Source organism: Gigantopelta aegis, chromosome 4 (assembly GCF_016097555.1).
Source record: "Gigantopelta aegis isolate Gae_Host chromosome 4, Gae_host_genome, whole genome shotgun sequence".
Lineage (NCBI taxonomy): Eukaryota > Metazoa > Mollusca > Gastropoda > Neomphalida > Peltospiridae > Gigantopelta > Gigantopelta aegis.
Genome location: NC_054702.1, coordinates 8,328,469 through 8,342,673, shown reverse-complemented (window position 1 = coordinate 8,342,673; position 14,205 = coordinate 8,328,469). Strand labels below are relative to the sequence as shown.

The following is a 14,205-nucleotide window of genomic DNA, read 5'->3' as shown; positions in this document are numbered from 1 at the left end:
GTCTGATTTCTGACGGCTCTAACACGCCATAATTCACTTATTCTCCATAAACGAGTGAATTTCATTGTAAAAATTTTGGTAAAATAAAGGTGTTCTAAATCAGAAAATTATTATTGTAATATAATTTACAGCATATGAGGAATATAAATCTAGTTGGGTTTTAGCATCATCAAAGTACTTTTCACTGGAGACATTTATAAAAAGTACTATTCTTTCTAATGTTTTAGCGCATATGAAATGTTCGTTGCTCTTAAAACTGTGTGTTATAAACTGGCTAAATATAAGTACATTTGTTGTAAAACCTGTTGAGAAGTAGAAGTGAATCGGCTTGAACACAGTTGTAATGTATATATAATAAATTTGCATGAAATGTCCTCTGCGGTTGACGCTTTCTACTGAAGATGAACATGCAAGACATATCGTAAAATGTGTATATAATGAATTTGCATGAAATGTCCTCTGCGGTTGACGCTTTCTACTGAAGATGAGCGTACAAGACATATCGTAAAATGTGTATATAATGAATTTGCATGAGATGTCCTCTGCGGTTGACGCTTTCTACTGAAGATGAACATGCAAGACATATCGTAAAATGTGTTCAGAAAAGAAAGACCATACTATTTTAATTTGTAAAACAAAAATAATCAGTAACATTGATTACTACTTCTAATCAGAGGGCAACATGATTATAACTGAACGCATCTGCAATAGTGTAGGTGATGTGTTGAAAATGTTTCAATTTACTTAGATGTCGAATATCCACCACCTGTTAAATGTAACGGATCTTTCAGAATATTATATGAAAACCAATTTATATTTTAACTAACTCTGGACAACTTAAAATTGTACACACAGCTATAACAATGCTAAAAACAAACTGTAAAATATCATAAACGACAATGTTAGTATGTTTTGGAGTATTTAAAAAAACTCCAAAATGGTTCGTTACGTATCCCTTGTTTAAACGCACATCTTTGTCAGTTCTCTCTGTATCGAGTTATATTGAAGACCACACTAACATATATTAGTGGCACATTTCATTCATAATTTTGAGGATTTATTTTTAAAAAAGGTTCACATTAGTGTTATTACAAATAAACGACCGAAAAAAGTATTAAAGTTACCAATCTTTTCTTTAAAAATATTTCTACGAACCAGTCGCTTTAATAAACTGCTAAAATGGCAATTCGAAAAGAATATCTACATATTTGACCATATAATGATCATTAAAACATGAAACAATATATCAACAAACAATTTCCAATCATAACTGACACTCTGAGTTAATGTAAACAAACATCTTTTAGCAGTGCGTTTTTAGTTGTTCTCCATTTGGGTTAAACATAACGCGTTCTTCTCCCCTCCTTGTTTGGTATGGCGGTTACGTCGAGGAGGGTGTATAAAAATGCTACTTTTTGCATTACGTTATAGTCTAACAGTCTCCAAGACTGCTATGTTGGAAAAATGGAGCATAAAATGTTTTTGTTACTGGATATTGGGAATTATCAGTTCTGAAACAAAAACTTTCAACGTCACACACACAAAAGTAAACTTATTATGATTTGCGCTAACAACTTATTTTGGTAAAATAATTCTCACAGTAAAATAATATATATATGATATATGATGAAACTACTGAACGTATTAACCACTAAACTTAAAAATCATTCTTTATAATGACGTCTGTTTTAAACAAGTAAAGTAAAGTTTGTTTGTTTTATTTAACGACGCCGCTAGAGCACATTGATTTTTTATCTTATCATCGGCTATTGGACGTCAAACATATGGTCATTCTGACACTGTTTTTAGAGGAAACCCGCTGTCGCCACATAGGCTACTCTTTTTACGACAGGCAGCAAGGGATCTTTTATTTGCGCTTCCCACAGGCAGGATAGCACAAACCATGGCCTTTGTTGAACCAGTTATGGATCACTGGTCGGTGCAAGTGGTTTACACCTACCCATTGAGCCTTGCGGAGCACTCACTCAGGGTTTGGAGTCGGTATCTCGATTAAAAATCCCATGCCTCGACTGGGATCCGAACCCAGTACCTACCAGCCTGTAGACCGATGGCCTGCCACGACGCCACAGAGGCCGGTTTAAACAAGTAATTACAAATGCAAAATGTGATGGATTTTTCCATAAATTATTTCATTTCTCTGTATAAATATACTTCGAATATTTTATATTGAAACTAATTCAAATATAGCGATCTCAGATTTATCAAATATAACTTTTAAAATATGAAAGATTCGTTACCAAATTTAACGAACATTAGTCAATTTTATTTTGAATAGACTGAAAAATAGCATAAATATAAGGTCTATAATTTTTTTGACTGAATATAATTTAAAATAACCAATTTAGAAGCACATTCGTGCATATAATAAACAAATCATACTCAAAATGTGTTTAACTGGAGTTTCATTTACAAAATGTGCATAAATGTTCTTCCTTCCTTGCAGCCATATATTTGTTTAAAATAGTGAAAGTGTTGGTGACACATGGTTTGCTACAAAAATTGGAGTTGGTCCTTAACAAATTTCGTTTTATATTTTATTGTAACGAATCTTTCTGTAACGAAATTGTTTTTCCGCTAATGTAAAAAATTGTAAAAATAAGCTAATATTACACATCATTAAAATCCAAATATTACCACAATAACAGTCTAATTAAGTGGTAAATGGTTGGATTACCTCAATTATTAGTATGTCTTTTTACCATTACAACAGTATGATCCAATCAAATAATGTACAGTAATAATCAAAGGCAGTGTTTGTAATATTTCTTTTGAAAACAAAAATTATTTATTTGTTGTCATAATCGTTTTCACGGCTCAGTGTAGCGTCCCCACAAGTACTCCCACGAGTATTCGAGTACTCGGGGCCCGGGCCAAGTCTAACAAGACTCCAGTCCGTGCACTGGACTCGAGTACCCGTGACAGGAAAAGCACTCTCATTTATTTTATTATTTTTTTTTACGTCGTTTTGCCATATACTTGCAGCCGATTACATTATAGGGTTATGAGAATGTGTGGAATTCAATCCAATGGCATGATTTGGCATTCATATTCAGCGCCGGAATTAAGATCCATAATGCTATTCTACTTAGTCCTTAGTCTCATTTAGTGCAAGTGTCGGGTACTCGGGTCAGGGTCGAATTTCTTCTCTCTTTTTTGTTTTTGTTTTTGTTTTGCGGGGGTGGGAGTGGCGGACATTTTAGAGAGGAGCGGAGGAGCCATGACGTTTGAACACTAATTCGATATAAAAACGAACATAACTTTAAAATAAAAGTAATAATAAATAAACAAACAAATAATTAATTAAAACCAGCGGCCTAATTCTCTCGAGAGTCCAAAATACTTAACATCCGCACCTGGTTATATTTAATTGTTAATTAACTTTAATTAAATTTCAAGTTATTCCGTTGTGTATTTTATTGACGAAAGAAACATTGGAGGGAGAGAGAGAGAGAGAGAGAGAGAGAGAGAGAGAGAGAGAGAGAGAGAGAGAGAGAGAGAGAGAGAGAGAGGGGAGCGATACATATGAAAGATATCTAAAACGTCTACAATAAAGCCCACTCTCTTTCATTGGCACGGAAACAGAAATTTATGCGTTATTTCAAACATGAATTTCAAAACTTATTGTTTAGTCGTTGATTAATTAGATACACCGCCCCTGCACGCGCCATTGGTCCTCAGTCAGTTTTTTCTCCTTCACTGCGCATGCTCGCACGCGAGTAGGCAGCGCTCGAGTTATCCTCGAGGTATGACTAGAGTTAAAATTACAAGATGGAATTCAAGAGATGGCTGACAGCTGTAAACGGCAAACTTTTTCACACACATATACAAAAATAAAAGTAGTTGTAAAGAAAATACGACGGCAGTCGAGATTTTCTTCAGTTTGCTCTCGACTTTGACAATGACGGCAGAAGCCACCCGTGTTTGCCGGGTACTGTCAGGTACCCCTCCAGGCCACGTCGGGGTGATTGCAGGGACGGATCTACCCACCCTGGCTAGTACCGGACCTTACCCAGCCTATGTGCCCATTGGTGTAAATACACGCGATGAGCACGATGTAAAATACACACTTGAGGTGAGTGATTAGTATTATTTTGTATTTATTTAATTTGTTTAAAAAAAAAAATAATTTTACATTTAATTTTTTTTTTTTAAACATATTGTAACTTTTTAAATCCGGTAGGTCATTTGGCTCCATTGCCTTTGGTTTTGGTCAACATAATTTTTTTAAATTAAATGTTAGGTAATTTTTAAATATGTAATATTATATATAATATATTTATATTTCATATTATATTGTATAATGCACATAAATATATTAAAAAGGTACCAAAATATTTTACTATTGTACTTTCAACTTGGCAGACCATGTTGCTTTATAAAATTATTTATTTTAAATAATTAAATTTCGAAAGTAAGGCCTAAAAAGCAATGTTTCTGGGAAAGTACCGAAAAAAGTTATTTAGGGGTAGCTCAGCTTTTTTTTTTTTTTTTTAAATAAATTTTTAGAAAATATATTTTTACTCTTTTTACCTACATAATATAGGTAAATCGGTTTTTTAATAAATTGGAAAAAAAATAGGGTTGGCCCTTTTTTCTAAATAGAGTTGAGTTCCCGTAAACACAATTAAAAAAAAAATTCGCTTAGCATGTGTGGGGGAAAGTTAGAAATCATACCTTTTTTTTATGCACATTTAAAATTACAAACTAGGTTGCAAAAGTAATAATGATTAATATATATTTAAAACAGTTTAAAAAAATTTAAAATGTTTAATTGAATATTTCTAGAATAAAAATATCGCTTCACCAATGGAAAATTTGAACATGATGAACATAATGTGAAAAATTAATAAACCAATTTGCTGTATATTCATTAAACTAACAGGGTTTATATAGGTGAACATTTTTATTTAAAATGTTTTCTCAAGCGTCCATACATTTAAATTCCCTATTTAGATTCATATACTTACGGTGCATGTCGACACACGAATTTAAGTGATGGGCTAGTGGCGGATCCAGAAAATCCATTTTGGGGGGAGTGGGGGACAATGACATGTTTCTGATGACCACAAACGTTTTGAAGGGAATTCTCGGATTCTCCAACGTAAGAAATGGAAAAATAAAACATAACTGTCGCAAAATTTAGGGGGTGGGGGTGGGGCGGGGAATCCCAATTGGGACGCCGAGGAGTCTCGATCTTAATACCCAGACACCTAAAACAAGCGCTCTACCGACTGAGCTACATCTCGCCCCATTCACGATTGTTCCACACTTGGATAGTGGCAAAAAGTCATTTTCATTTTAACTTATTTTCATGCTTATATCCAATTAGGTTTCAAGCACGCTGTCCTGAGCACACAGCTCAGCTATCTGGACTGTTTGTAAATGACAGTGGGTTAGTTGTTTAGTGCCAGTACCCGGCAAACACGGGTGACTTCTGCCATCATTGAGCCCTTAAGAACTCGCTCTGGGTTGGGCTGCGAACCCTGTACCTACCAGCCTGTAGTTCGATAGCTTAACCACGATGCCACCGAGGCCGGTGGCAAAAAGTCAATTAAACATGATTAGAAGATGAATTCAGGCGTGTGATCAACGTGTCTCCGTGGGGTGCAAACCAACTGACTTTACGTGATTTTGTTTCCTTTCTTTATTGTTAAGTTCTTTGCTTTGAAAATATTAAGTATTAGCCATAAAATGTACTAGTTCACTACAAAAATAAATCCTTTTAAAGGCGTTTTTGGAGATCCGCATAATAGTATTGGTGTTTCTGGGTGGAGTCAGTAAGGAAGTCACTGTTTAGACAATATAACTTCTAATTTATTACTCATCAAATAGTTTTGTCAGAATCACTGAGATAGCTACCGACGTATGGTATGTTTTTATCTGTTTGTATGTCCGTCCGTTCGTCCATCTGTCTGCTTTTCTGTCTCTGACATGAGGTTATAAACATCAAGAATCATATAATATTAAATGTTTTGTAAAGTCATTTAATTGATTTAATGTTAAACTACTGGCTTATAATAACATTTTAAAAACGTGACTTAAGAAAACAAATTCCGATTCATAAATTAATAATAAATCGATTATTTAAAAAAAACCCAAAGAAACACCATTTACCTGATTAAAAAGATCAGGAAGAAGAAAACTCGTCACACGTGCATTGCAAAGACTCGTTGTGGGGATTAATGTTTTATTTACTGTAGGTACGCCGTCAAGATGATAGCTTCTTTGGATAATTTGAAAATATTTCGAGTTAATCAGCTTGACGCTGGTTCCTAGCAGCGGGATCGTGCCGGCCACGTGCGGTTCGCACCAGGCGTCCAATCACAAGGCAGCGATGCTCGCGCAGGACATGATAAATCTGTTGTGATCGTCCACCCATGTGTAAACCAGATCGGGATCCGACACTTCCCATAATGAACACGGGCTGCTTACCGATTGTCATTGAAATCACGTCGAATTAAATGCGTTCAAAGGATGACATAGAAACATTAAACCAATTTTACAGATATTTGTCCATGTGAAGGAAGTCACCGGGTTGGGTGTTTGTTAGTCAACTCATAAACAATAGGTGAAAGTGTGTAGCCTTGTCGCACTCCGACTGCTCATGTCCAGGTGAAATCACGAAGGCAGTACGTAGTTTTGGCGCCACGCCGCTAACACAAATTATTCAACATGATCTTTGACTCGTATTTTAAAAAGTGATGTTCACTACAATTGTATTTTTACAATGCTATTTTGAAATCATTTTCGATGCTATAGAAAGACGTCAGTGTTGAACGATTAAAACCGGTTGAGTTATATTATTGAAACTTATGATTATCAACTTAAGTGTTCATTCTTGTTGAGAAGGTTAAATAATTTTGACCAATAGCTATTAAATAAATAGATGAAGAAGTACCTATATGTAGGGGGTGGTGTTTAGGTATTATTTTACTTTTTTTGTTTACATATCTAAATGTACATGTTTTGTTACGATTTTTTAATTTGTGTGGTACGGTACTTCAGTTTTATTATTCACACAGTGGGTCGTACATAATCATTGCTTTGCACCCTCTGTCCCCTCCCGCGCAAGTCAAAATGGTTTCAAAAAGTACTTGCCAGTGAGACTAACTGCCTAACTTTGTCTCTCCCTTGTAAATAAAAACAGTTCTCATCAACATTCCTACTTGGAGCTGACGAAATGTGACACAATCATTTCAATTTCAACCTGAACTTAATTTAAAATACATGTTTGTACAAGACACTAAATTTGATTATAATTTGTAAATATACCGGGTCCACGGAACAGGATTGAGAGGGTCGTGCACCCCCACATAGACCTTTCTGAGTTATCAGACGACTGAAAATATATTTAAACACCTGACATTTAAAATTGCCATTGCACCGACAGTGGAACCCTACTTTTAAATACACCCCGCGGGCCATTAGTAAACCTGAGATACTAGTTTGTTTGTTTTGTTGTTTTTTGCACAGCACACTGTGTTTTAACTTAACTTTAATTGTTTTTGTATGGTTGTTGATCATCAATTCATTCATATGATTACCTTTATTTAACACACAATAGCCTATGTGTCTTTAGTGCTGCGATGTTTTGAACATTCATTCATTCATTTATTCAATCATTCATTCACTCATCACTCACTCACTCACTCACTCACTCACTCACTCACTCACTCATTCAATCATTCATTAAAACTCCGGAGCTTGGTTTGACTGTTGGTGACCCTGGTTCTGACACTGTGTTTGCCAATTAGCTAAGGTTTGACATTGAAAATGATGTAAACATGAGCTCCCTTGAACCTAGTTTGGCTTTATATGAATATTACCCTTTTTTCTCCCTTAACAGCTGGGCACCAAGCACACTTTGCAAAATAACGTGAGATATTGAACGACACGTTTGTTATCGCGTGTCTCGATAAGACCTGTATTAGACCAGTGACATGTGTGATACGAGTACTTGTCTCTATGCGAAATACCTAGCGGCAGAGCATGTTATCTGCGCTCGGCGGCATCATGAAACACTGGAGTGAGACCCTCTGTTGGAGGACTCCAGGAGGACTTTTCCAAGACTCTTCAACAGTAACTCTTTGTCCTCCCTGATGGACTTAATGACTGACTTATGAGCGGCGGGGGCGAAAAAACTATTTTCTATGTTTGCTGAGAAATTGAAAAGCTGATGATTTCTGCCACTGTCCTGCAACAATAACCTCTTAGAAAAAAGGCTTGACCACCCGTTACCCCGGTTACTAGAGCCCTCGTGCGCGCGTGGACGGGTATTGTGCCGTCTGCTTGATAGGCAGACAGGGTGTAAACCATGTTGGCCGAATGTTGGGTTCACACACAAGTAGTTCACACCATTATAGTGACTCATTAACGGGTTTGCTTTTTGTATCGTGTATCACGCCGTGGATAATGGGATAAACTGTTTGGTGGCATTACAAAGCCACCCGGAGTGAGCATATTTATTGTGTTTAACTCACAATTAGACTGATTTGAGAATAGATATTGTTTGGTATTTTGAAAACTACCAAAAAGAAGGCTTTTGTTTGGTGTATTAGAAGTTTGAATCAGTAAATAATGTAGATATAAGATAGATTTTTTTCAGATCTCTCTTTTTATTAAAAAATGTTTTTACATAGTGTAAAATGGTGCACGTTCTTCATTCAAATCTCATCTGGGCTGGATTTCTGGTTCATCAGACATTACCACGACGGACATGTCTAAATCTTAACTGGCAATGTGAATCATAAAGGGTATCCATATTTCCATCCATCCCTCGTCTATCCATCATTCTTCCATCCATCCATCCATCATCCTTCCATCTATCCATCAATCCAGCCTATTAATTTATTTATTCATACCGAGTATGTGTGAAAGGATGTTTTTAAGTTTTTAATTTGTTTAATTACTTGCTGTGCTTGAACTTCTATTTAAATATTTAATATTTCAATATCACTTCCTGCCATTTAAAGTTTCTTTCTAACGCAAAACACAAACGCAACTAGTGTTTAAATAAACTCGTGTTATCTTTGACAACTTCCTTTTTGCCTCGTTGCCATGTTAATTTAAGACAACCAATGTAAAAATAAATTTCCTCTTAAAATCGGTATGGTGGAAACTGTTTATGATTATGTTCACAGGGAAGTTCAAGATATTCAGGGAAATATAATTCCAATCTCTAAAAATCCCTTTATTATAAACCCTTGGATTGGTCAAATTCGTATCACGTGATGATAAAAACTGGCATTCATAGCACCATGCATCTCAGTTTAGCACTATTTTTGGCTATACAGCCGAAACTACTTTATGAATTATGTCAACAAAGGAATCCCCGAGGAATTTCCTTGAGATTCTATTTTTAGACATCAAACAGTAATCGTCTGCTGTCAAATTTGTAAACATCTAAAAATCTTCACATATAAATTATACCATACAAAATAGGTCGCTTCAGACATTTTTATTAAAGGTTAAAAGTTATTGAAATTACTTACGTTACATGTTTATAGTGAATTTCAAAATCCCACAGCTAAAAATCTATTTTGTCGATCCAAAAAAAGTGTATAATTCCAGTGGAATTTGGTCTTTTACAAAAGCGATTTCAAAAACAAAATTCAGTCAGTTCATGCCAACCATTAGCAGTAACGCGCATTCAACGGCATTGTAGTATGACGTACACAACACATAGCCACTGCGATCCAATCTTTAAACGACTCGGGTTTTGGAACTAGGTATATCATGTACATGTCGGGACACAGGAACGAAGCTTCAATTCGAAGCTACAACAGAGAATGTTCCACTTTCCAAAAACGAAACATCAGCATGGCACTGTCAAATGTCACGAATACTTGTGTCGCACCACTTGAAGTCACACGTGGCACGTGCCAAAACCATCCTGTTGCCACTTCCACAATTACAAGGCCAGTAAACACAGAAACTCGCGACACACCTGTTTCATCCATTTCCGGAAACATTGAAACCACTTTCTCCATGTCAAATCTATCAACACATGGAATTTTCACGCACTCAAACATTTTATAACTGTAATTTCAACGTCATAATTGGTAAATCTGGACAGTAATCAAAAAATGGCGCCCATCCACAGTTCGTAGTTAAATATTCGTACACCAACCGCTTCACATATAAATGATACCATACAAAATAGATCGCTTAAGACATTTTTATTACAGGTTAAAAGTTATTAAAATTACTTACGTTATATGTTTCTAGTGAATTCAAAATGTTTCTAGTTGGTATTGATATTTAATGCAAAAAATTAATATGAATTGTATTAATGATTGTAACATTGTCATTCTCATTCGGCTATTGACAAAAAAGCCGAAACCACCATAGGGATTCCGCTAATGTTGAGTATGAATTTCGTGTTAATAAAATAGTAAATAGTTGGAAAATAGAGTTCACTTTTTATTTTAAAGAGGTTTACATTAATGACATGGTTTTGGAATGTTTATTTGAATTCATTTTGCTGGTTTTCAAGTTGAACGTGAATATTTTTGATTTCGCGCTAACGCGCTACGCCATTCATACTAGTATGAAACATGAAACTCAAAAATTTCACGTTCAATTCTTAAATAACCAGTATGAGTCACTTCGCCCCAAGCTAATCCAGTATGACCTACGTGTGTCATAATGATTTCACGTGCACAACGAATGACGTAATTTTGTGAGCGACGTCATAACTTAATGCGGCTTTCCCCAGTGTAAACGTTTATCAAAATGACGTCATTTCGGAAAATGACGTAGTTTCGTTTTAGTTACATTTGAAACGTTTTGACATTGTCTAAGCTTGCTATTCACGAAAATAATATTTCGGTTAATGTGGACAATAAAGAAATTATTACACTCGTGTGTGAATCGTACTTATTTTACAAAACTCGTGTCAGGATTCATGTATTACCCTCGCTCTCGCTCGAGTAATACAATTATCCTGACATTCGTTTCGTAAAATCAGTACGACACACAAGCTCGTATAATAATCTCTATTTATTACATAGGCCCTAACGGTTTGAAGGAGGCTTCGTTTGCAGTAGGCTATAATTTATACGAGTGGTTTATAGTCTATAACATATAAGCTAATGGTGTATTTTCCATACCAGTTGCCATTCTACAATACGTGTATAATACTTATAGCTAACACTTGTGGTTTAAATTTGATGTAATTTGTGAATTACACGATGTATTATTTGTCTCTTAATTGACAGGTCCATTACGAAGACGGTCGACTCCTGATAAAGCATGACGTCACGGGTCAGTGGCCCCGCCCTCTTCAACCTGCAGTTGACGTCACGCAACACTGGCCCCAGTTTATCCAGCCTGCACGTGACCGGCACGAACAGAACGTGGAGGCGTACCGTGACGAGAGGGACAACGTACACCTGCGCGTGCAGCGCCCCATCCGGAGGAGGGAGGAACTACTGGTGTGGTACAGCGACGACCTGGCTCGGTGTGTGGGGATCCCATTCCTCACCCCAGACAACATCAGAGGTAAGACATGTCACATAAATCTGGACGACAAAACCCTATTCCATTATCAAAATCGTATCACTGCACAAGCAGAGTCGAAAGGATGTTAAGCAAAGTCGTGATTGCTTCCACGATCCACTATCAGGTGTTGGTCTCAGGCATGTTCTGGAGGCCGAGCGTTCGCGGTTACTCACAATATTTTGTTAAATTAGTATAATAATTAGGGAAAGGTAGACACCAGTCAGTTTGTTCGCGAACGCCAGGTCCCGTGCTTATAATGTAAAACGTATAGTCTAGACTCAAGACTATAGAGTCTGAGATTTCAATGCCATGGCAACTCCATACAAATGGCATGCGTGTGACGTCATTAGAGATTTGAGTCTAAACTCTAAAAGTTTCATATGAACGGGCCTAGGTCTCATTGTAGACATAAAATGCTATATTCTTTCTTTTGTAAATATATAGATTGCTGTCTTTTAGAGACATATATACATATACAATCGTGAATTTTAATTTCATAATAAAATTGCTAAAATCAAACTTAGAACTTAATATTATAATATTATTGGAAAGTATATAACAACAATCTTCATATATGATCTATTCATTGGAAACAATAACCACGCAGCTGCTGATTTTACTAAACAACAATTCTTAACATCTTCTACAAGTATCAACTAACATTTGATAGTTTTTGTAGCTGGAAGGTCTTTATCTTAATTATTAAACAGATAGTTGTTCTGGATGTATTTTCAAAACTACTTCACCACTCTAGTACGTTAACAGATACAATGTACCTGCAATATATACTGGTCAAACGCCCAGGTCATTTGTAACACGAATTGTACCTGTGTCAGTCGCGTCCATCAAGAATAGGCTCTCATATTTAGAGTTTACGTCTTCAGCTAAGAATCTCGATATGTGACTAAACAACTTGATTTGTGTAGCTATGGAATTAACACGCAGTTCGTTATATGCGTACATAAGTTCTTGGACCTACGGAGACAAGATGATGGTCATAACACCCCTGCCACGAGATAGCTCAGCTGGCACCACATTTAATATAGTTTCCCTGTTTTAAAATGAATTAAGAATCTTTGTTTATCAAATATTATTTATACATTTCAGGAAACCAGGAATACATGTGCTCCAAGTGCCGGAAAACCTACAAGTATCCCAACACCCTGAAAGCCCACATCAGATTCCGATGCGTCATGAACCAAGCTGACAAAGACAGGTTCACAAATATCCCTATCTCGCCCCTGAGGTCAGTGTTGGGTCTTTCGCGTGTGTGCGACTCCAGGCCCCTCCCACCAGTGGGCGCGTTTCTTCCCAGACGATGCACAGCGCTGTCTCCGCCAGGGCCAGACAGCTGGTACAGAATGAGGAGGAAGACAACCCCTCTCCAGCTGTCCGAACTGTCTGCCTTTAAACCCCACATCACTAAAGGAGAACAGGCGGAAACTGAACCGGACTCCACCGTACAGAGTTCCACTTCTCCGGGCAGTGATTCGGGAGTTCTGAATCTGTCGACAGGAGAGCAGAACGCTGCTAACCCCTTGTCTTCGACAGTGTCCGCCATGCCACTGGCTCTCCAGATCTGGAAGCCATTCCACCAACCGGCGATACCCATCACCATGGACGCACTGACGCTGTGTTACCCGTATTTCGAGAGCATGCACAAACACAGCAGACTTCTGTGTAGCACTGAACAAACGCCATCTTTGTCCAGCTTGTCGGCGCGATCTCTCTCGTCATATGATCGTCTGCTGACCATACCGGAAACCAACCTCACTTCCGGTACCGGACGACACGGTTACCATGGTGATTTTAGCAAAAATTGTGCTCATGCGCATTCGGCAGCCGACCATGGTTTCGGCTTTCCTCTTCCTTCTGAACAGGAAGGTGAACCGTTAGACCTTCTGCCAAGGTCGTTGTATTTGAGTAAATCCAGAAAAGGACACCTGTGTATATACTGTGGTAAGCTATACTCTCGCAAGTATGGCCTGAAGATCCACCTCCGTACACACACGGGCTATAAACCCCTGAAATGCAAAGTTTGTTTGCGTCCGTTTGGTGACCCCAGCAACTTGAACAAGCACGTGCGCCTGCACGCGGAAGGAGACACGCCATATCGGTGTCAGTACTGCGGCAAGGTTCTGGTTAGGAGGCGTGACTTAGAACGTCACGTGAAATCCCGACACCCGCAGGAGGTGGAGCTAAATGAGGAGACGATGATTGACAGCGTGGACACGACCACGGACAATGTCGATTCAGACCAATCACAGATTATTGTGGCGTGACCTAATTTCGCTGTTTTAAACGTGTACATAATAAAAATATATGTAACTTCTTGTATATGTTCTTGTATTTTATTTACTTTGTAATTTCATAGGTTGCGATTTTATAACTTTTTTCAGATTTCAGCTTTTTTAATTCATATCTTTCTTTAAATCTATTGTTTGCATGAATATGCTATAGGGTTTGTTTGTTTGTTTGTTTTGGGGTTTTTGTTTGTTGGTGGGGTTTTTTTGGAGGGGAGTGTCTTAAACATTCTTAATTTATGAGTACAGGCAACTTTAAAAACAGAAGTTAAGTATTTCCAAAAATTATATCGGTTCGATACTAAGGGTTTTTGTTTTGTTTTTGTTTGTTTTTGTTTTTTTTTAGGGAGGGTGGGGGGGGGGGGGGGGGGGGGGGGGT

The 14,205-nt window shown here is 37.2% G+C and overlaps 1 protein-coding gene across 1 annotated transcript; it reads left to right on the top strand.

Annotated features, from left to right (window-relative positions):
- Positions 1-3,919: 3,919 nt before the first annotated feature.
- Positions 3,920-13,856, top strand: LOC121372272. The gene is made up of 5 exons (XM_041498562.1): positions 3,920-4,093; positions 10,517-10,568; positions 11,034-11,065; positions 11,241-11,523; positions 12,631-13,856. Exons 1-5 carry the CDS (start codon positions 3,920-3,922, stop codon positions 13,803-13,805), a joined length of 1,716 nt encoding a protein of 571 aa, XP_041354496.1. The 3' UTR covers positions 13,806-13,856.
- The last annotated feature ends 349 nt before the right edge of the window (positions 13,857-14,205 follow it).

Coding starts and splice junctions, on each gene's coding strand:
- LOC121372272 (XM_041498562.1), top strand. CDS start 3,920: ATGACGGCAGAAGCCACCCGTGTTTGCCGGGTACTGTCAGGTACCCCT. Junction 10,569..11,033: donor GCGCTACGCCATTCATACTA/GTATGAAACATG, acceptor TTTATTACATAG/GCCCTAACGGTTTGAAGGAG. Junction 11,066..11,240: donor TGAAGGAGGCTTCGTTTGCA/GTAGGCTATAAT, acceptor CTTAATTGACAG/GTCCATTACGAAGACGGTCG.